Here is a 24529-nt window from a genome sequence, read left to right as displayed (position 1 = left end):
GGTTAGAAGGCAATGGCTGTTGGTGCAGCTATTTGGAAATGGAAGAAATACAAAATGACCAGCAACCACCCTTGGTCTGGAGGTCTTGTGTCATGGCGTGAGGATGATAAAGAAAAAGGTGGTGGATCAGCCCAAAACTACACAGGAGCAGCTTGTCAATGATCTGAAGGCAGTTGGAACCACCGTCACCAAGAACACAAAATCTCTACTGACAAACCTGCTGAGCAGCTAGGAACAGGATCTCCAACTGGTACTAAATCATGTTTTGCTTGGGGATCAAATAATTGTTTCACTCAATGACATGCAAATGAGTTTATAACTTTTATGTTATTAACGGACATATATAATCCTCACAGTGGTGGCAGTTTCATGTAATGTTTATAAGGTTGGGGTGACTTGGAGGAGTGACAAAATGTTTCTCCCACTGAAAACTCTACATATGGATGAACAGAATCAACTTTTTGGGGTTTTATGTCATTTGTTTTTTCTTGATATTCGGTTGCTATTCTTTCTCTTTCCATAAAAATAAAACTACTATAAAAGTTAGGAACTGTTTTCTGTGTGAGCACATTTACAAATTCAGTGGTGAATCAAACAACTATTTCCCTCCATTGTTTGGCGGTATGTGAGGTATAAATTCACACCCTATTTTTTGCATTCAGCAAACTTTCAGCAAACCATTCCGCAAATTTTCTCGTAACTGTTTTCAAAAAACCTGAAGATCATCATGATTGCTTCCAAGTAGTCCCATACCATCATGGCAACTTATCTTAAGTTTTGTCACCTGCATTTCTCATTTCTGCCGCTTCAGCTCTAATCGGAAAGGTCACGTCAACAGATCCAGGGGACAGATATATGGACAGATAGCTGCTCTGGACAGTTTTTCACAGTGGCAGGATCTTACAGTAGCAAAAGTCTCATGTTACCGGTGTCTTATTTCACTAGCTCAGGGCAGCAAGTGAAACTCACTGCCCTTGGGTATGTGTCCTCTCTTCTCATTATCTGTTTATCTACCACTCAATAGTCTTTTACCGTTTCTCCTGTTTATTTTTCTCCATATCACTTAGACATGGCTCGCGATACTGCCAAAGCTAATGAGGTAAATTAATGCACTTTTCTGAACTCCCAGAGGTTAGAGATTTTTTATTATGTTACCAAATGCACAACAGTAATATTATATGATATATTATATGACATATAATATATGTGATTCTGCAGTCATGTAATGTATAACCCCACACAATACTAGCTGTTCATAATTCAGATCTGTTTGCTGACTTTCAGAAATCAAATGTATTTGCAGTCATTGTATACAGCCACACTTCAAAGCAGATAAGGTAAAGAAGAAAAGAAAGAAAAGAAAAGAAACGAGGAATGTTATAGTTTTTCTTATACCTCTGTGTACCTGGACGATCCTGGCATGATAAATAGTATATATTAAGCTGAGCCTCATTATTGTACAAATCACTTTGGTTAACCAGATACATTTTATTATTATCCATAACATAATACCATGAAGAAGGCAACTGATTAGTCCCAGATTTATTTTTCAACATGACAACAACCACAAACATACAGCCAGTGTCCAAAAAAACTATGTTCTGCAACAAGAAGAGCAACAAGTACTGCAGCAGATGGTACAGTCCAATGGGCAGAAATCTGTGCCATCAGAAACTGAATTTGAATAAGTTAAATTTGAAATGCTCGGATTGAATTACATGTAATACATTTATTACCAACCTGAGAGTTTATCCGCTGGTCATTCGACATGACGAATGACTTCTGAAGTCTTAATTCAGCTCAAGACGCGTAGATTACTGTCAGTAACACTTTCGGTCCGCTAGTAAAACGTAGTTCTATTAATCTGGGCTCGATTACTCTTGAACCGGAACCGGATGTAAGTTCCAAAATACTGAATTGTAGAACTGAAACTGAATGGTGAGAAGTGAATCTGAACTTATTTGAGAGCTAAACTTTTAAAGGATAAAATACGGTTTCAAAGCAAATAAATTCATTTTCAAAATATAAAATTCAATTTCAATTTAGTGATGATCATTTTCAAACCAATAAATTGAATTTCAAATTAGGCTAAGTCATATTCAGTTTTTAAAGGCATTTATTCAAGTTCCAATTCAGATTCAACCGAGCAATTCAAATTTAACTTATTCAAATTCAGTTTCTGATGGCACAGATTTCTGCCCATAATTTTCTTTTTACTTTTATAAAGGTAACAGATACATAATTTAAACTGAAAAATAAAACAGAGTAACTGTCTTTTTCTGCACTTTTTTTTGAGTGAGTAATTTCTGCAACACAAGTCACAAATTAAAGTGCTACATAAAATTTCAAATACTCTCTGAGGGCTTCTAGCGGACGTGCGCGGCATGACAGAGTGGGCATGCTGAGAACATAAAACAGAGACAAGTATAAAAAGAATCAAAGACAGAAAAAGTGGAGGGGGGTATGGAGCATGTGTCACAACAGGATGCTGGGTTTGTTGACAAAAACAAACAGTCCTGCACACAATGCACGTCAGTTGCACGTCATTCCAAACAGTACACAAACAGTGACGGTGGTGGAAAAGTAGGGGTCACAGCACAGTGAACAAGCTTTTCAGGAATCATCCCTGATAATAGTAGCTGATAGGAATTGACACTGTAAGGGTCTAGATGCTTGCACACTCTATATACAGTACTGAGAAAAATACTGAGTCACCCATCAATGTAAAGGAAATATATTAGGAGGTAGACTTTCTTGTAATTGTTTTAAAGTGGTCTTGAGCAATAGTTCTCCAGGCTTTCTGAAAGTCTTTCGAACCTTTTCTTTAGACATTGGCTACTGACCAATTTCAGGGGAATGTTTCTTTGTTGAACAAGCATTAACCAGTGAATGATTCAAGCATTTAAAAAAGATATCCAGCTCAAGGGATGAATCAGTGTTGTGTCTACACAGATAGCTTATCAAAGAATCCGTTTTCAGATTGTGTCTTTAAACACTAGCAGCTTGTTGCAAGAGAACTTACAAGTGATTCCCTATCAAATGAAAACTAATCTCAGCACGTTGTGCAGTGTGTCCCTACAAAATCTGAGGAAACTGGACAAGTGTAGGACAAACGTGGTAACAGGCCTAGAAAATGCAATCTACTGCATCTGAACAGTGTCTGATGTTCATAAGAAATAGGAAAAAAATCCAGCAAAGACCTAACTGGACTGGGTCTAATGGAATAATCAATCAGAATTTTTGTTCAAATCATCACTAACATGTACAGTGAGGTGAGGTGAGAAGGAGAACAGTGGATATGTACAGTCATCTGTAAATACTCATGGATAAGGCCCTGGAGATACTTCTCCACTTGGGGCACCAACAAATTCCAAATTTGGAATAGATACTCCACACTTTTCTGTCTGAGGTAGATGGCGTCACCTTTGGAAATGCTATTTCTGCTCTTAACTGCTCTACACTTGACTACATTCTGCCCCTTTGCAAGCTGAAGGTCATTACACAAATAAGCCAACAGAATCACATTTTCTCCAGAAAGCAGAGAAAAGATGCCAAAGTCCACCAAACCCTCCACTTATGGCTTAGTCACAGTAGAGTAAGAATACAACAGCTACCTTCTTGCGAGCAGGAAAAATCACCAGTTGTGATTATACTGAACTTTTTTCACATTCAGCGACAAAATGATTTCCCAGAGGTTGACAATGAAACAGCTTTAACCTCTGGGAGATCACATTGCAACGTGATTGCACAGGTCGCCTGGTGGGAGGCAACCTGCCTCTAAACAATCACAGTCAAACTCAAAGTGACAGCAGTCTGTCTCAGACAGGTTTGTAAATAAGTGCCTTCTCATTTATAAATGCAGACAGATTGCCAACACACTGCAAACAGCCTGACTCATTCTGTGCAACTAGTTCACGATGCATCTCCTTGGGAACTGGACTTAACTGGTTGCCAGATGGTTGTATTCTGATTATATTCCTAAATAAAAGAAAGCTTTTTTTAGTGTATTTCAACTGCAAACTGATAGCAGACTGACTCTGTCTTTCATTGCCATATTGAGACACCAAAGTTTCTTTAAACATGGCAACTGACTGCAAGTGGTTGGAGACCAGCTCCTTATATGTGTGTGCTTTTTAAAAACTTTCTTGACAGCTTTTCTTCTGTGAGAAATTTGGTCTCATTTGTTTAAAAAAAGAAGAACATTTTAACAAAAGGATTTGTACAAAATTGTTCATTCTCCTTTCTTTGTCACTTGTATTTCTCCAGACATGTCAATCCAAGGTGTTTGATCTATCTGATGGAGTGTCGCAGTACGCATGGTTCCCCTGTCGAGTGGCTGATTCAGCCTGGGGATATTATACATACTGGCTCAAGGTAACACCAATATCCATGAAATATAGTTCAGATGACACCTGAAAATTGCGCTTTTGGGTTGTGTGTTCTTTGTAATAATGTCAAACTGCTGTACTGATACTGACAAAGCTTTAGAGAGTAATCAGCATTAGACGCCTGGATTGGGAAAGTATCTGTGTATTAGATACTAAACAAATTAGGATAAATCTAGTTGTACACACAAACACAAACATGTGACTAATTTTACTTAACTTTGTGCTTTTCCCTTTATTCAGGCCCACTTTTCTCATCCCATGGTGGCAGCAGCAGTAATTATACACTTGGCTGCTGATGGGACTGGCTTCATTGATCAGACACAATGTAATATTACTGTTCAACTGGTGGACACCAAAGAGGGGATCCATAGCCTAGGTGAGAATTATCTTAATGTGTTTTCAAACTACTACTTACCTCTGTATCAGTCTAAGTGAAATGATGAAAGCATTCGTCATTTAGAACGCCGCCCCCTTAAGCATGTGTTGCTTTCATCCCTTTGTTTTGTAACTTGATTGGCTATGTCTCAGTTGGAACACGGTATCAGCTTTTCATCACCAGCTCCTTTGTAGGCCTCCTCTTCTTTTTGATCTTTGAGGTTGGTTAACATCTGCTTCTGTCCCCTACCTTCCCTATCTCGACGTCAATGCACAATGTTTTGTCTTCTGCTCTCGGCCCCAATATCCTCTCCACAGGTGAGTGGCGTCTAAGCTGTCGCACAAACCCTTTGGTCATCCCAGTGAGTCATGACCTGTCAGTGGCCTTTTACCACACCAAGGCTATCCTGGTGATGTTTTCCTCTCACCTCGTGGCCATCTCCGGCGTAGCCCTGCGTTCCTTCCAGTCTTTTGACCCCATCACAATAAGTGGCTGCCAAAGCAATGAGATCTACAACCCCACAGGACAGAGGTGAGGCTAAAAATATACAAACGTAACAGCGCTGTAAAAGATGCTAACATATTTAACACAGACGTCAGTTGAAAGCATGCGAAATCACATCATGAACATGTTATATCACACACACGCACGCGCGCGCACACACACACACACACACACACACATGCATGCATGTATAATTTACACTATAGTCAAGTGTTTGTATGTGTTTTGGAGGAATGCGGGTGCATTTATACTAGTTTTTAATTTATTAAACAAAAGAATAAGTCTTGTTTCTGAGTCACAGAGCTTGTTATGATATGTATTTGCTGTCAAGTCACATATTTATGCATACAGACAAATTGTTATTGCCCCCAAACAGCTCTCTTGGAATTTCTTTAAACATTCTTCAGGAAGAGTGCTCCAGGCTTTTTGAAGGACATTGAAAGCTTTACTTTGGATGTTGGCTGCCTTTTGTTGTGTTCAAGAAGATCCTGTACTGTACTTTGTGTTTTTCTATCCAGGTATGCTTTTACTGGATTGGGAGTGTGTTTGAGATCATTGTCATGGTGAAAAATGAAGATGTTGTGTTTAAGGTGGTATTGCAAATGGTACTGCATGGAGAATCAAACTCTGACCATACTTTATGTATTTGTAATTCTAAAACACACAACCCCACTGGCTGAAGTACAGCCACAAACCATGACTGAGCCTCCACCGTGCTTTACAGATGGCTGTAGCCACTCACTCATCATCTGTTGTCATAAATGAGTGAAAAAGGCAGCTAATGTCCAGAGAAAAACTTTGAAAGGACCCCCAGAAATCCTGGAGAACAACTACTTAAATTTATTTTTAAAAAAAATCTTGATCCTTTACTCAGTACTGCATCAAACAAGCCTTCCAGACTCCAAAGTATTTTCTTCTCTTCATATATTTTGTATAGATATGTTTACATATATATTCAGCACATGCTGTATATATATGTAAACATAAAAGACAAGGAGAACTAAAACCTGTATGTGAACATTTGAATCTGAAATGCATTAACTATGCAAGTTAATGAGAGTTCACAAGTGTAATATCCTTGGCAGTTCATTGGACCTCGTAACTTATAAATTTATAACCAGCTGCCAGCCAGGGTTCAACACTAACTTTTCGTTACAGTTCAATTTGCTGTTGTGTTAAGTTCCAGCTATTTTTTTCTTTGTCTTTTTTTTTTTTTTACAAAATCCAAAAATGTCTTTTCATCTGTAAATTTCTTGCATTGTTCAATAGGGCACTGAGGCTGCAAGCTGCGGTTTCTTCAACTCTAACTTTAAACTGGCCATCAATCAGGCATCAAATTGGAGGCCAAGTACAGAGCACCATTTCTAAATTGGAAATTATACCATGAGCTGCATAAAGATTCATAACAGCTGAAAAGAAAGCTTCATAATAATAATAACTGTAATAAAAGCCAATAAAGATGCTTACATCATTTTCAACAGCTGCTGGCTGAAACACCAAAACAGTTATTACCTATTTGGCTATAAAATAACAATTTTGAGTACCCACTCACAAACATACCTAAAGAAGACCACACACACAGTCAGAATTGATCAATTTCCACACCACCGTCATGCACGCAACAGTTCACAGGGACGATGATTCCACAAACCTTTCAACAAGAAATGCACTAATACGCACCACAATACCCAAAGAATGGATGGTCTGAAGTTCTGTGTGGAGAGATAGAGCTGTTTGTGGCTTTTGTTGTGTGCCAGTTAGACATCCAAGTGCACCTAAATAGATTAAAACTGCTGTGCATCTGCATCAGCCAGGAAATTGTTTGTTGCCGCACACAGAGGCATAGTTGCTTTCTCCAAGACTTTTTGCCGACTTTTCTTTCTTTCATATTCTCTCAACCTGATCTAATTTCCAGAAGCTCTTGAAAACACTGCTTATATGATGGCAAGCCAAAGAGACAATACCCACTTATCTTCAGAAGCTCTGAACATGCTACAAGCTGAATATGATAATATAGTGCAGCTCAGTGCCGTTTAGACATGAAGAATCCAGGCTTTCTGTTTTTGTGTCTTAAGTCTGTTTTTCTTTAATCAATACCAATTCATCATCTACATTATACTGTTTATATCCCACTTTGAAAGCTGCTTGTCTCTCTTCTACATTTTCTTTTAATCCCGATTCCCTTTCCCTGATTTGTTACATCTCTGCTCCTCCACTACTTCTGGTATCCTTTTCTGTCTTCTCATCCTTTACTTGCACATGACCCTCCTTTCCCTCTAACTGCCATCTTCTTCTTCTTAATTCTCCCCTTTTTTGTGCCTCCTGCGCCCACTTTCCTTCTCTCATTCTCCTGGGCTGAGCAGCATATTTCCCGTAATACTTATGCCTCCACAAAACACCACATCCCCTTTTTCCCTGAGTTGTTAACTACAGGAGCTATTAACATGACTCAGTTTTATGTCCCAAGCTTGTCTGCAAGAAAATGCGCGCACACACACACACACACACACACACACACACACACACACACACACACACATATGTATATACATATGTGTGTATATATTGGTTTTGTTTCAGTTTGTCACACATTTCTTCTCTTAACTTTTACACTCATCACCAGAGTGAGAACTCTTGGACTTTTATTTGTCCCCGCAAACAACAAAACAGAAAAAGAAACAATATTCACAAAAGTTTTTGTATAGTTCCCTCATTTCTCTTGAATTCTCCTTTCTGTCATACAAACTATTCCCCTGTGGTGTATAACGTATTCTCATTTGCAGGGAAGGAGGCTAGTTTTCCAGGTAGTTAATTGTAATTTATGTCATAAATTCCAGAGTGACTAGCAAAAAACCACAAAGAGATTTTGTTCAAAGCCAAAGAGTCCATGAAGCAGCTTCCTAGGTCTCCCAAGCTTGTCCTCAAAGAGTAGACGTAAGGGACCGCTGCTCTTGTGCTTTATAATTATTCTTCACCTGCTCAACGTAGCTTTTTGTCAACATGAGTTAACATACTGGGAGCAAAATAAGGGAAAAAATGAAGGGCATATGGAACAGTATATGTAAACAGAAGGCTTAGATTATTAACAATCTTGAGAAAGAAGGCATGCAGTGCAAAAAATATGTGGAATGAAAGCAGGTAAAATAAGACAGAAAAAAGAAAGATACAAATTCCATTGTTGCAGGACTGAGTTTAACAATGTTTCTCCAGATCTGTATTTTCTTACATACTTTCTCTCTCTTTTCGGTCCCCCACCCCCTCACAGACACGCACACATACACAATGACAGAGAAGGAGAGTGAAATACTTTTCCTTCTTTTCTTTCTTCACTTCATAGGGGAACCCTATACTACAGAATGCAGACTGTTGTAAAAAGGTGCCTTGGGCACCCAAGCATTCCAAGAGTGTTAAATGCCTTCTCCATCAGGATCCTAACAGAGCTGTGGTCAAACTGCACCATTGTAGCTTGCACAGCATCTATCCCGTTGTTCTTAATTCCCTAATATTCACACTCCGCTTTCATGTGCATTGCAGAATATGGCAGCCTTTTCTCCGTGTAGTTTATTGATTTGGTATGTTAAGTGGTCATTGATGGATGATGTGGCGGATTCGATGTATAATTTGTCTCTTTTGGAGCACTGCTTCCACGTTTCTGAGTTTGCAGTGCTATTATATTCACAAAAAATGTGTACGGTATTAGTGGTATTTTCAAATTTGTTTTATTTTTTATTTTTTTTAGCTTTGTCATCTCTGTTGTCTGTTCTTCTTCTTTAACACCCTCCCACCCCTGCCCCCACACACAATGCCTCGTAGTTGTGTACATTATTCGTGTGAGGCCATTGACTGCCAGGAACCCCGGATCCGCAATGCAGAGCAGTGCAGTAGCCCTGGCCACCACTTCTACAATGGAGACCGCTGCACCATCTCCTGCAACTCTGGATATGTCCTGCAAGTCCACCAGGACGATGACATCATCAAGAGTCAGGTGAGCATACAAACACACTGCTGCACACATGTTTAACTACGTATAGGCAGCTACATAGCTCATTTCACACAGAGAAACAAGAACGCATAAACATACAACGCAAGCATTCAAGTGCAAAAATGTCAGAGCTTTTGTGTAGTTACTGGAAAATGCATGCACACATGAAGCCGTCTATGCATATTCAAACAAGCTTTCATGTAAACTCAAATACACAAATGTCAATAAGACAAAAGTGCAAACAAACGTTCTTTCTGTTCTCTTCTCTGTTTATGGATTTACTTTGTCACCTGCAAAAAAACAAACAAAAAAACATGCTTGGCACAGTAACCCTCCAGGGACAATGACATCATAATCTTCCAGGTAGATGAGTGCTGCACTGAAAAGTGGAGCCCCAGTCTTCTCCTTTTTCTAGTTTACTACACATAGACATACAAAGACACATCCACACGCACACACAGACACATGGGCGCGCCACACGCACATGCATTAAACAAGCACAGACATAAAAGTGTTTAGTCTCTTGCTGAGCATGCTGCACCATCACCTCAAACAGTCACTTTGTATTTCTGGTCCACTGGGATGATGACATCATAGCATAGTGTCTGCTCGCTCTCTCTCGCTCCCTCCCTCCCTCTCTTTCCCTAGCGCCATTCCTGCTCATTCTGCACACATTGAAGTCTCTGTTAAAAGGCAGAGATTTGCTGCCACTGTCACAAAGCAGCACATATTAAATGCTTCCATGCAGATACCAACAAACAAACAGTCAAGTACAAGGAGTACAAGGAAATCTCTTTGCATGGAGATGTGGGGAGATACAGTACACACACACAGATGCTTGCACACCACACATAAACAAATGATCTGGGTAGTTTACACCACATTGTAAACCTTTTGGATTTTGACCAAGATGCAATAAAGGCCATATAAATGCTTTATCCTTCTCTATGGCTTTGTAAAGCTGTCTGCAAAACAATCTATTAATGCTCTCTTAGAGAGATGGCACATGTGTATTGTAGCCTGGAGAAAAAGAAACAGTACTCGCCTGTACTGTATGGTATGTTTGGGAGCTGTATGTGGAGCATGAATTAAGACAAGAAGGAGAGAGAAGCAAGAGCGGATTAAGGGTATAAGAAGGGTTACACATAATTGCTTTTCTGATGCGTGGTCTGGACTCTGACTTTAATATTGCTAAAGATACTTCTTCTGTTGGTTGTTCCACATGTTGTGTGCAAGCTGTCCTAACTGGACTGGTTCTAGTACCACAAAGTAGTTTACTCATGTATGCACAGAAATAATGTGTGTGTATGTAAAAAAAATCCATTAAAAGCTACTGACATACACATTTTATGTACAAAACCTTGGAGTTGATTTTTCTTTGCAGATTTATAATTGCATTATATTTTGATTGACAATGCACAATCTGTCTATTCACCCATGTCAGTTCGTTTAGTGATAATTTATGCTTTTAAGAAAAGGAGAGGCAAAAAAGTATGCAGTAAGTAAGCTGTTATGGAAGCAGAAAGGACAGAAGAGGAAGTAGGAAGAGTTTTATGCCAAATATTTTCTTGTGTAGTACTTTGAGTGTTTGCCACAAATGATGATTGACAGTTCAAAGATATTACAAGGACTTGTTATTTATGAATAACTTTTGTATCCATTCAGCCAGATGAAAGGCATGTGCTCAGTTTTGTAGATGTAAAATGAGGATGTGGAAGTTTACCCTAATTAACTTAAATAGAATTACGTAGATTTTCTGAAATCTATACTGTGTAATCTAACTTAATGATTGTAATATAAACATGTATATATTTTACATTTTTTCTTCTTTCTTTTTCTCTGACCTTTTCTCTAGTGAAGTAAAGTGAATCAGCTTTTTGAAAAATAATATTTGAGCACATTTTATAGTGGTATAAAGTAAAAGCAAAATTGTGGCAGATGGTTTCTAGTTTGGTAGCCTCAGGACCAGCTGACTGCTTTTTTACTGATATGGTCCTTCTAGTTCCTTTGAGTGGTGACCTCTAACACATGCTGTGTTGGTTTTCAGTCAAGTGTTAATCGACAGGGATAAGAATTAGCACTTTCAAGTCTTAGGCCGTGGTTCACAGCGAGGAAAGGGTACCCACTCTGGGTTGGGGGAGGAGTTGCAGCCCCTAGGGGAAGGGGACAATGGAGTGTGAGATTAACATACGGATTGATGTGGCATTTGTTGGGATGATAAGAGCTGAGCTTGAAGCTGTGAAGCTGGTAAATCTATATTCTAACCCTCACCTTTGTCCACAAGCTAGGGACAGTAACTCAAAGAATGAGATCCAGGATACAAGGGATGGAAATTAGTTTTCTGTGTTTGGTGTCTGGGCTTAGTCTTGGCCATAGGGTGAAGAGGGAGGGGCTCAGAGTAAAGCCTGGTGGAGGTGATTGAAGTGAGGGGTGTCTGAGCATTTTTGCTTAGCCCTGTGACTCTGACCCAGATGTGGATGGATAAATTGTCCATAATAGAAAGTATGTTGGATCTTTTAAAAGTAGTAGGCCAAGGTCTGATCTTTGTGGGACTCCACAGAGAATTTGAATTAATTTTTTCCCTCCTGGATTATCAGTCACTACAAGTCGGATGAGAATGTAGTCAAGAAAGGAGAATATGTGAATTTGTGAGATGGAAAACAGACATTCATGAACAGATGCAAAATTTACTATAAATACTTGAATATGAAAACATGAATATGAAAGAGAGACATATCCCTTTTTTTACTTTTCTTTGAAGAAAGATTCTACTTGAATTAGCCTTTGGGATCAATCAGTCTCAGATATGTTTTTTTTTTAAATTCCAATAACATGAAGATAGAGGTGATACAGTTCATGAGTTCTCAAAATAAACATTCTTGTTTTATTAGTATTTTCATTTTGATTGTTGTCAGCCCTGAGGACACCACCACTGCTGAGGTAACACTAAAGTTTCGATAAAAGTTATCAAAACTGTCCATGAGCATAGAAGTCACAGGTTCTGGCTGCAGACAGTCCTATTAAACATCTATTAAAACATCTTTTGAGCTCTGGGTATTTCACAAAGATTTTATACCACCCAGCACTTCCAAATGTTCTGGGTGGAACTGGAACCGGAAAGCTTTAATCCCAGGAGACATGTAAAATACTCTCAAAAAGTATTTGCCCCCTTCCTGATTTCTTATTAATTTACATATTTGTCACATATGAATGTTTTAGATCATCAAATAAATTTTAATATTAGAGTAAGACAATCTGAGTACTTACAAAATGCTGTTTTTAAATGATGATTTATTTTGTCGAGGGAAAATTCAAACCTACCTGGCCCTGAGTGAAAAAGTAATTTTCCCTATTGTTAAATCATGAATTAACTGTGAATAACACATCATGGCACAATCTAAAGAAGTCATTTCAGAGGCCATGTTGAGAGCCATTATTTACAAATGGAGAAAACTTGAAACAGTGGTGAATCTGCACAAGAGCAGTCCCAAACTTACTCCAAGAGTGGATCGATGATGGGTCAAAAATGGCATATATGGGAGAGTTCCAAGGACAAAACCTCTGAAGACCAAAAAGAACACCAAGGCTCTTCTCACATTTGCCAAAAATTGATTGGCTTACAGAAGATAGGCAGGGAAATAGTTGGGCCATTTGATGACAGAAACCAGTTTGTGAAAAATCGGAAGTGATGTAAAGAATAGTCTAACGGGCCGAATACCCAGGAATATAGGCAGATGAGTGAAGAGAGATTGTCCTTATTGAACACAAGCGTCTTTACTACTTTCTCGATCCATTTCAAAATATATTGCAGCTTTGCAATACCTTGCAAAATAGTCTCACAGCAAATAAAATGCACTATTTACTTGAAGCATTACTGCAAATGATCAGTTTTGACATAACTCTAATTAGTTTTAACAGTGGAATGCAACTTTATGAAGGTGTTTGATTGCAAGTTATACAGTCCAATCAGGAGTATAACTTTGACTCCAACGGCAACACAGCTGTAACCTAAACTGTACAACTGCTGGATATAATTGGTAAAATAAAGCAATTCACATTCAAAAGAAAGACTGGGCACATCATGTCTTAAATGTAATAAACGAAATGTGCTTCGAGTCAAAGCGCTGGTAATAAAATGGTCTGGCCAGATTCATAGTGCTCATATGCTCTCATCTTTTTTTCAGCTGCACAGTCCTTGCAAAGACACGCACACCTCCACACTAAGGTTGAAAAGTGCAATGTGAAGCATAATCTTGTCTCATTTCATTAGCCGATTACATTCTTGGTTCACTGATGTCAAAGCGATTCTGGGAACACCAACTTCTTACATAATACTATCTTCAGAACAAATCTGTTTCCCTCACTTGCTTGATTTGTATATGTGTCTTTTATTCCTGTCTGTTTTTCAAATCTTTCTCTTGCTTTGAAGTGGTTAGGGAACACTGTGTGCTGGTACTGAAGAAGTCACATCTATTTTATATAGGCATTCCCTTTTACAGATATGACCATTCCCTGCCATGAAACAGCGTTTAGGTATCTGAATTAAAATAACCCCATCGCAAGTCACCATCTGATAAAAAAGATAATCTCAATGAAGTAAAGTATCTATTATCCTAAATTCATATACATATACAATGTTGTTGTGGACAACACGCTGTTGTGGTGGTTAGCACTGTTGTCACAGCAAGATGGCCCTGGCTTCAAATCCAGGCTGGGCACTTTCAGCGTATTCTCTTTGTGGCTTCTCTCTGGGCTCTCTAATATCCTGTCATAGTATGTATGTTTTTATACATAAGTTAGGTCAATGGGTAACCCTGAATTGTTCATAGGTGCAAATGCTTGTCTGTATCTCCTGGTTAGCCCTGTGACAGACTGGGGGCCTGTCCTCGTGTCACTTACCCTGTAACCTTTTCTTTTTGTAAATATTAATGGTAATAGCTAGGTGTGCCCCTTCGGTCAGTTGTACACACAAGAGATCTAACCCTCAACTAAATCTGTGTTCATCAAACAAACAAACATGTGCTTGCTATTGGCCCAACAAGGATGTGAGCATGTAAATCCCTTTATAGATTCTTAGGAAAACCTTGTAGATCAAAATGTTGCCTGTAAAATTAAAATCACCCTGCTTGTTGACATGTTACGCTGAAATGCTCCTCACACTTATAAAATATGGGGTCTATGGGTTTCTGACTAAAGTTACATTCTCAGTAGCACGCTGCTGTTGTGACCACACCGTTATCCAGAATCATTTGGGCAACCATTCGCTGATATTGCCAGTATGAATATTTCACAAATACAACCTTTGATTCTTAGAACAGGATTTTCACAAAAAAATGTTTTATAAGAGGTTTTCCGCGAGGACTGACACATAAATTAGACTTAATTCTTAGTAATTCTACTATTTATCATTGCAGATCTATCTTCCAATTAATGTTCAACCATGCTATAATTTGCTTGTTTGCCATCTATAAGAAGACAAATCCCTAAGTTGAGGAAGGGGTTGTCTGCTGGTTCATTTGTCTGTAGGTCTGTCTGGCTTGAATTAGGAAGCATAGCCAAGGGTTGTTAAAATCGCTACTGGAAGAGAAACAGGCAGCTGTAAATTTTTTAAAGGAAGGAAAATTCCCACACATTTACACACATAGTAGCACACACAAACACAAACCTACATATATACTCACTTTAGAAAGTGCTCTTCCCTTTTTGCACACCTAGCTGTCTTGTAGATTTTTATTATTAGTCTATTTACAAATGCTCCTCACACTTATAAAAGATCAAAAGAATTAAGAGGAAAGTATTTGACTCGTTGTTCTGAAGCAACAGGTCTGTGCTTTAGGTCATTGTTATGCTGGGAGGTTTAGGACCCCCTTCGCCCCATGTCATATCCACCTGGGGTGAAACCCTTTTCAAGAATCTCTCTCTACTTTATCAATCACTCTTTCACCAGTGCCCCTGTCATAACAGGAAGTTTCCACCGCTTTGACCAAAAACATCACATTTATGGAATATCTTCATCTTGCTCTGAGGCCTTTTCATACCAGACTCTAAGTGGGCCCTTATGTGTGTTTTACTCAACTCTCTCTGGCCACTTTACAGAAAAAATTAATAAAAAGACCTGATAGATGGAGTCATCCTGAGATGGTCATCCCTCTGTCAGATTTTCCCCCATGTTTGCACAGCATTTTTGAAATGCTGTTTTATTGATAGATGGGTTCTCTATCACCGCCCTCACCAAAGCACAAACACATCTAGGTAAACGTGTGTGTTTATGTGTATTTGTATGTGTAGGGTGTAGTATTGACCACACTTGTGAAGTGCATATTAGCTCGTACCTTATCCCACACATGCACAATTTTGCAAGTGTACTTAAGATTTTCACATATTTTAAAAGAGATGTTTCAATGTTGCTTCTATGGTCCACATTGCTTCTCCACAGCTTCACATCTCAACTGACTCATTCAACTCTTCACCCAGTTGTTTTCCAGAAGGCGCTCACATGCAATGCATATGTTACCTTGTTGGACATCCAAATATGAAAGGAGCTTATTTATTTTGAGGGAACCCGATACTGTTACACAGTATCATGTAACGGGATCGAGATGAAAGACAGATATACACGGAAACAGAGAGAAGATTATGAAACAATACATTTGTATTGCCAGCTGAGTCCAGTTTGTGTTGAAGTTTGGCCTCGCTTTAAAAAGATGTGTGTAATTAAAGTCAACCAGTGTAATTGATGGGTTACCCACACAGGTTTCTCTTCTGGTTCTGAGAATAAAAAGTCAAAAAGATTGAGCTCTAACAGCTTTGTTGTGAGCTTTCTTGGCACGACTATCGATTTAAACATTCCTGTTGGATTACATGGTTCTACTTAATGGAAGAGGATAAAAAAAAATTGAGGGTTAACCCATTCAGATAAATTTCGTCTCATCTCTGAAAACCTCACACTACAAGCCAAATAACTAGAGCAATGAGACCTATTTTTAATAGAGAATAAACCTAACACGAGGAAACTTTTCTAGTTTAAAAAAAAAACAGTTAGAAAGGATTTTGAACTATTCTGATTGCCCTGTCAGTTCTCAGGAGTTCATATACAAGAAAATATTGTTTTCTAATGCTATATTCTCTAGACAATATTCTTCCCTTGAACAGAATGGTTTCACATAGCCATGTGTAGAGTGTGTCCACACACACACACACACACACACACACAATAAATGCAAAACGTCTGGCAATTGAGAAGTAATTTACCTTAATGATAATCCCTTATACTGGAACCTTTATCTTGCTGGCTATTTAAGCATGCCTCTGTATGAAATAGTGGAGCTATGCTGCCACTGCTGGGTTTGCTCTTGTTTGAGTCTGTTTCTTGTGGATTTTGCATGTTCTCCCCATGTGTGGATTTCCTCTTGGTTCTCCGGTTTCCTACCACATTCCAACAACATGTAAAGGCCCAGGCACACAGGATGCCCTCTGTACTCTTTCAAAAGTTGGAGAGGCTGCCTTGATTTTCAGAAGGGAGCAACGGAAAGCCACTTGTTCCTATTTGTTTATGAAATTACAAACTCAGTAAATATGAAGTAACCTTTCTACTTTTTTCCCCCTTTGATTTTGTACTATTTCCAGCATATTGTTTATCTCTTACCTAAATATAATAACGACTTTCTTATGTTTTGTGACTACACATAAATTCAGAAAGAGGATGAATAATGGATGTAGACTAAACCCACAGGGGTTTGCCTTCTATTTGTAGAAGACTTTATGTGCGTGCGTGTGTCTGTGTGTGTTTCTCAGCTGTCACACTTCCACTGAAGTCAATCTGTTTAGGGTTAGGGCTGATTGTGCAGTTGCTGGATATCAGTTGTCTGAAGTACATGACTTGACCTTACAAATGCTATCAGCAGTCACTTGAGCTGCTGAGTGGCCTGTGAGGCTTACTGACATACAGTAAGCTAAGCCCGATCAGGCTTTGTTAGGTTACACGCTGATTAGGAACTTGTTGAAATGATTGCAGAATTGCTGTAGTCATTTTTTTGTGAGGTAAACATTTATAGGACAAGTGCACTACATCAGTCTGTCGCATCAATATGCACATTAAAGCTTGCATCAATGAATATTATTATATATCTATGTAGACTATGTTGTAAAACTTATATTTCTTTATTTGTTATTTACTTTGTGTTATATCATGTCTTGTTTTCCAGTCAGAGACTTCAGTAACAATAACTTGTGCAAATGGGAAGTGGAACAAACAGGTATCATGCGAGCCTGTGGACTGTGGTTTACCAGACAAGTATCATGTTCATCCTGCCATTTTCAACTTTCCAGAGGGCACTACCTATGGCAAAAAGAGCACATTTCAGTGTCGAGAACCTGCCCAGCTAATGGGTGAGTTGCCTAGCGGAGCACTGACATATCCATATTTACAGGGTACCCTTCAGAGATCTTTTCCAATAAATATATACACCCGCTGGTCACTTTATTAGTTACACTTGTTGTGTTTGCTAATGCTATTATCTAATCAGTGACTTTGAACATGGTTTGCAGAGAATGGACCAAAAAAGAGAAAATATCCAGATAGCAGCTGTTCTCCTGGCACAAAAGCGATGGTGCCAGAGGTCAGAAACAAAAAAGAATGGCTAGGCTGGTTTTAGCTGATAGAAAAGCAACAGTAACCATGAAGCAAATGGGCTACAGCAGCAGAAGACTGCACCAAGTGTCACTTCTGTCAGCTAAGAACGGGAAACTGAGGCTATGATTCACACGGGCTGAACAAAATTAGACAATAAAACACTGAAGAAACATTCCCTGCTCTAATGAGTCAGGGTTTCTGATGTGATACTCAGATGGTAGGTTCAGAATCTGGTGTAAACCAGATAAAAGCATGGATCCGTCCTGTCTTGTATCAGTCGTGTAATGGTGTGAGGCTATTTTCTTGTCACACTTTGGGAGCCTTAGTACCAACCAAAGCCTACCTGAGTATTTGTTGTTGATAATCTCCATCCCTTTATCATGACGGTGTAATCATCTTCTGTCAGCTGCTTCCAGTATTTGACATTGACTTTTGAAAATTAGCACCGTATCACAAAATGATCTCAAATTGGTTTCTAGAAGATGACAATGAGAAGAATCTCTGAAGAATTTTTCTGGCACTTTGTTGAATCTATCCCATGAAGAATTAAAGCAGTTCTGAAGGTCAAGGGTGGTCCAACCAGATGCCCCACACATGGATCCCGAATGCCTAGATCTATACAGAATCAAAAGGAACCTAAGAGCCTTTATCATGAACTAAATGTGGATTTGGCCAACTTCAAGCCAATAGCATCAAGTGCAGCATCTACCAAGGAGATCCTTTGTCCCCAATGGTCATTGACAAGACTGGCTACAGATACTGACTATGGAATGGAGCAATCATCAGCCGCCTCCTCTACATGGATGACATCAAGCTGTACGCTAGGACTGAATGAGACATTGTTCACTGATCCACACCACCAGGATCTACAGCAACATCATTGGAATGTCATTTGGACTAGATAAATGTAGTCGGATGGTAACAAAGAGAGGAAAAGTAGTCAGAACTGAGGGAATTGCACTACCAGAAGGGAACATTGCAGACATTAAGGACGGCTACAAGTACCTGGGAATTCCACAGGCAAATGAGAACCACAAATGAGAAATGGAAACTGCAACCACCAAATACCTGCAAAAGGTCAGGCAAATCCTGAGAAGTCAGTTGAACTGGAAGAACAAGATCCGTTTTATCAACAGCTACACCCTGCAGGTTATCAGGTTCTCTGCTGGGATAATAAGCTGACCAAAGGAGGAGATAGAGGCCACTGACATCAAGACAAGGAAGCTCCTCACCATGCATGGAGGGTTTCACCCCAAATCCAGCACCCCAAGACGTAACACTAAATGTAAGGAAGATTTGGGGAGTGTCAGAATCACTGTCCAGGATGTGACAACAAACATCCATGAGTACATAGGAAGATGGCCACAACCAAGGATGATGGCCAGAGCTAGCAAAAGAGCCCTGCATGGTGACATCCAGAAGTCCTACCAGTGGCTGGACAAAGCTGGACTGAAAGATGGCGCAGAGGCACTAATCATGGCAGCACAGGAACAAGTTCTGAGCACAAGATCCACAGAGGCTGGGGTCTAGACAGACAGACAAACTGGTGATAGATAATCACACGGACATAGTAGTGGTGGACGAGCAGAGGAAGACAGCGGTAGAGATAGATGAATGATGAAGAAAGTAACAAGTAACCAAGTAACAGAAATATAAGGAAGAAGGAACATGAGAAGCTGGAGAAGTTTCAAGGGAAAAGAACTCGAGAAGATATGGAGTGGGGAGGTCACAGTGGTCCCAGTGGTAATCGGAGCACTTGGTGCTGTGGCCCCCAAGCTAGGCGAGTGGCTCCAGCAGATCCCAAAAACAATATTCGAGATGCGCAGTCCTAGAAACAGCAGAGATACTGTGCAGGACCCTCAAGCTCCCAGGACTCTGGTAGAGCACCCGAGCTTGCAGGATAGAGTGCCCACAGGGGCAAGAGGGGATGTTCTTGCTAATAATTTTAGAGGTTTCTTCCCACTGATTGCCAAGGAACACAGAAAAGACCCTTAAACTAAGACCACCTTTTTTCAAACAACCTCAAATTTGGCTTTGCACTACAACTCATAGTTTTGAAGCCGACTGCATCTGATCTGACCTAGTTTTACTGATTCACTGACCTGTATGCTTTTCCATTTATCCTTTTCTTTTTTGTTTCTCTAGGTACAAACAACACGCTTACCTGCCTCGAGGATGGTCTATGGTCCTTCCCAGAGGCTCTATGTGAGCTTCGTTGCCCAGCCCCTCCTCTTGTACCCAATGCTGTGCTGCAGACAAAACGTTGCCAGCAGTCAGACTTAAAAGTTGGCACACTCTGCAAGTACAAGTGCAGGCCAGGCTACCATGTTACCAATAAACCCAAGCGGTAAAGAAATAAACTGAAATTTTTTTTGTTCATTTTTTGCTACTTTGAAACTTTGTTCCCACATGAAATTAGGGTCTGCACGTGATTCAATTAATCATCTCTCTTTTCCTTTTAGGCGTGCATTCAAACGCCAGTGCACAGAAGACGGCACCTGGCTCGAGGGATCTTGCGAGCCCGTGACTTGTGATCCTCCACCTCCGATCTTCCATGGCTCCTATAACTGTACCAATGGGTTTCGTTTTGACAGTACCTGCACCCTAAACTGCTCTGACCCTGCTGGTAATACTGCTATCGCCGGCACAGGACGCTCTGCCCATACGGTGAGGCTGCTGCACCCTACTTGCAAGCAGGTCTGTCCATCTCTTTCCTCTCTGTCTATTCTTGCTTTGCCAGTGTCCTTGTCTTCTCTTTTTTTCTCTTCTTTGCACCCTCACAGTTCTTTTTTGTTTTGTTTGTTCAGCATAACTTAGTAATAAATAATATAATCACAGATAAATATAGTGCATTTAAAACAATTTGTACCACCAGGCTGATTCTCCAGGATTACTGGTAATGTTGTTTGTTTGGAAATCACTACAGACAAATTGTTATTAATATACTCTTGTGTAATATCATACATAATTACTAATGACCAATGATAATGTACTAAATTAACGAATTAATGACTGAAAAATAAGATACAGCCTTTATCCTGGCTGTTTTTTTCTGATACGTCTTTCTCTGCCCTGCCTGCTTTTCTCCCTGTCTCCCTTAGCCCTACTCAATTTGACGCCATGCTAATTAGATTGCTATTGATTTCCAGAACAGCCCTGCTGCCACAGACTTTTGAAATGTATACACCTTTTAATCTGTTCTGCCTCTTCGACGTTGTGGGTTGGATGCCTACTAAAAATTGGATTGTATTTCCCTGTACAGTGGCATGGCATCTCAGTGTCCTTGGCCTAGTAGTGTTTGTGCACCTGTGTGTATGTCTGTATGTGTATAATTATTTGTCTGTCAATATATGTGTTATTTTCAGGGCAAAGGGTCCAATGAGATCCGCTGTCGAAAAGATGGGAATTGGACAGGGTCGTTCCGCCTGTGCCCACACAGCCAAGGCCAGTGTTCTTTACCTCAAAACCTCCATTATAGCCTGCAATACTCATGCAAACGAGGACACGGCATAGGTCTGTATGCACAAATCTACTGTTACTTAATGCTTTTTTTATACTAGGTTCATCTTTCACACATTGCCAAACCATTGTGACATAGTCTCACAATGGTTTGGCAATGACGAGGAAAATAAATCTCGGCATTCGTGGTGTTGATCTTTCATTAGTGTAATTCTCTCTGTCACTTTGTCACACAAACAAACACAGGTGAGGAGTGTGAGCTGACATGTAGAGAGGGGAACAACGATGTTGTGATCCTCCCTCACAATATGACCGTAGGAAAAGTAATGAAGGAGCACTGGAGAAATCCACCTAAGTTGAAGGTAAGTTTGCATGTGTTTGTGTGTGCCTCACAGCTCTGAGAGACGCACTTCACGAAGTTCTGTGAAGCACAACTCTTCTCCTTGGAATTTCACATATAGTTCCTTGATCCTGACTCCATCGCTTGCAATGCAAAATGCCAACCCAATGCCATACAAATATTTGGATTAGAGGCATAGCAACCTTTTAAAATTTATTCTTGACAACAAGTATGAAAACCTCCTGCTGCCCACTTTCCTTTCAGTCTTCAAGATGATATAGTAGTAGATATAGTGGAGAGATAATGAGGTACAAGAACTTTATTCCCAAGGTGTAAAGATTTTTTTCTAAATTCCAGTGTATTTGTCTTGCTGAAGAATTGTTGTGAGGCACTTGTTTTCACCCTCACTGCCACTGTGACCAACCTTATTCATTCAGGTTAATCACTGTTAAAGAACACTGAAGCTCACTGGTAATTGGCCTAATTTAGATATACCTTACAGCTACTTAAATAATAAAGTGTTCTTTTTTTGGCAGATAGCAAAACACAGAGGTAGGAGGCTGTGGTGGAGAAGGTCACATAGCACAGGACCGTACATTTTGTCTCTTTTGGGGCTCTCCGACACAACCATGGTGTCATTTGAGATATTCATGAAGATTATGGTTGAGGTCAGCAGCTGTGTAGAGGTACAGCTGGACTGTGTGTGTTGTCTAAATTCTAATTTTACTCTCAAAATGTATCAATGCCACAAATGTTGAATCTGCCTTAAGTACTTTTGTCAGCTTAATGCCCTTTTAGCTGTAGAACAAGAGACAGGTCTTACTAAATAGCATCGAGTTTTGAAACTAGAGAAGTCGCGCCTGACCAAAAGAGTACATTTTATTTTTCTCTTTTTTTTTTCTCCGACAACACCTTTTGTTTCTGTTTCAGAGTCACACTGAGTCAGCAGTTGGTGGTGGATGCCGGGGGAGGGGTGGGTTAGGCCATGTGGACACGAAATGATCTGCTTTTATGGATTTGTGTAATTGATATGATTTGTGCTCAGGGGTAATTTCAAACCTGAGGTTATGCTGTTGGGTCCATCTGATAGTGTAAGAGAAGTCAGAGAAGTGATGTTGGTAGGATGACTGTTAAAGAGTAGGAAAGTGTGTTGAGGATAAGCGGTTAGAAGAGGTAAAGCTTTCAAGGTAATGACCACAAGTCTAAGCAAGTGTAATGTTTTGTTTTGTCCCTCCTTCTGCCAGCTCATCCTGTGTTGATATATCATAATTAATGCGAGCACACAGTCTCATCCCGAACATATACACGCAGTCATAAGCAGCTACCGTAGCATCTAAAAGGGCTAACAGAAATTTGCCTTATGGCACAGGAGTGGCCAGGGGTGATCGTAAATGATAAGAAATCAGTTTATATTCCTCCTAATGACTAATGGTCCTAGTCTGGCCACCCTATAAAAATGGTCTGCCACTCGTGTGGCAAGATGTTCCCAATGGTAGCATGTTAGATTTGCGATCACATAATTGTCATAGTGCTATTACTGACATTAATGGTGAACCTTGTTCCTACTCAGTTAATTCTAGTATCAAAAAAAAAGATGAAAAATAAAACTGAATGACCACCCAAGAGATAAGGATGCAAAAACACAGAAATACAAGATAAAAAGGGTTTTAACAAAACAGAACAGAAGGATACTGCAGTAGTGGGAAGTGAAAAATAATAATAGTCATGGTGAAGGCTAACAGTTGTAATAACACCAGGAATGCTGTAAGTAGGAATTGGCAAACTATCCCTAGAGGGTGGAATTCTTCATGCACCATCTACAAGAGAATTAATGTCCCCACTTTCTAGTTCTACTTTGCTGAGCTGGAAATCAGCGTTGCCCACCTTAGTAAGTGATGTTGATTTATTGCCTTTAAACTAGTTGTATTTTGGTTCTTAGTGTGACCCACTTAGAATTCTCTCCTCCTTCTTTATCTCCACCTTCCCTCTTTCTTTTCCCTGTCTCTCTATCTATGACTACTCTGTGCCCTCAGCACCCTCCTCCCCCTTTATCAGCAAAATTACCCTGTCGGGCTTACTGCAGAATTAGTCATTTTCTATATGACATGACCTCTTCTGTGGTGGTGCTGAGATAGGGATCTATTTTTATGTGGTATCAGTCCCCTGGGGAGGCTTCAGAGGGTGAGGATCCCATACGTAGTGAGGGGTGAGGCCAGGCTACAATCATGGATTATCATGATTTACGACATTGCAGTGAGAGGAAAGAGAGAGAGAATGAGAGAGAAGGGGAGAGTTTCTAGATGACATCATCACTGTAGAGCACAAGAAGGAAAGAAAGAAAAAGTACAGCATTTGCAAAAAGTTTCACCTGTAATATAAAATAATGTTCTCAGTATTCCACCGTATATACTGACCATTAGAGCCCTTCCCTGTAGACGCACAGGCATACACACACAAGCAGGCATGTCTGGACTCAGCTATGCAGTACTATATCACAGTAGTAGAAGCATCACTCTCACAGCTCTCAGTTGCCCTCAGATGCTATGTTGTTGATTCTCTCCACCTTGAAGCCTGTATCTTTCTTTTTGCATTGATTTGCTGACACGACTGTAATGAAAAATACCTTAGTTTGCAGCAACAAAAGAAAAGAATGTCAACTTTGTGAGATATTGGGGCACAATGGATCTGAAAAATGGACCAGCTGAGGTCAGCGGGGTTTTGCTGCAAATGGTGCTTTTGGTCATGGCCAGTACTATATAAGCTCGATTTACATATCCTATAAGCAAAGCATCTGTTTGCCTGTTCACGTACAAATTCCCAACATGGGACACAGACTTTATGAGGTCAC

General features: G+C 39.8%; 1 protein-coding gene across 1 annotated transcript in view; it reads left to right on the top strand.

Moving 5' to 3' along the window:
* Positions 1 to 24529, top strand: part of pappaa (pregnancy-associated plasma protein A, pappalysin 1a) — a 93285-nt gene that overhangs the window by 54236 nt on the left and 14520 nt on the right. Inside the window, exons 11-19 of the mRNA XM_013909321.1 lie at positions 4267 to 4374; positions 4629 to 4764; positions 5082 to 5295; positions 9082 to 9253; positions 17455 to 17638; positions 20028 to 20229; positions 20345 to 20549; positions 21248 to 21395; positions 21588 to 21703. Coding sequence (XP_013764775.1) covers positions 4267 to 4374; positions 4629 to 4764; positions 5082 to 5295; positions 9082 to 9253; positions 17455 to 17638; positions 20028 to 20229; positions 20345 to 20549; positions 21248 to 21395; positions 21588 to 21703 — 1485 coding nt within the window. The remainder of the gene's footprint in view (positions 1 to 4266; positions 4375 to 4628; positions 4765 to 5081; positions 5296 to 9081; positions 9254 to 17454; positions 17639 to 20027; positions 20230 to 20344; positions 20550 to 21247; positions 21396 to 21587; positions 21704 to 24529) is intronic.

The sequence above is a fragment of the Pundamilia nyererei genome, unplaced genomic scaffold, assembly GCF_000239375.1.
Source record: "Pundamilia nyererei isolate P.nyererei 1_Seehausen unplaced genomic scaffold, PunNye1.0 scaffold00002, whole genome shotgun sequence".
NCBI classification, from domain to species: domain Eukaryota; kingdom Metazoa; phylum Chordata; class Actinopteri; order Cichliformes; family Cichlidae; genus Pundamilia; species Pundamilia nyererei.
The sequence above is the reverse complement of the archived record's forward strand: the minus strand, read 5'-3'. Positions and strand labels throughout refer to the sequence as shown.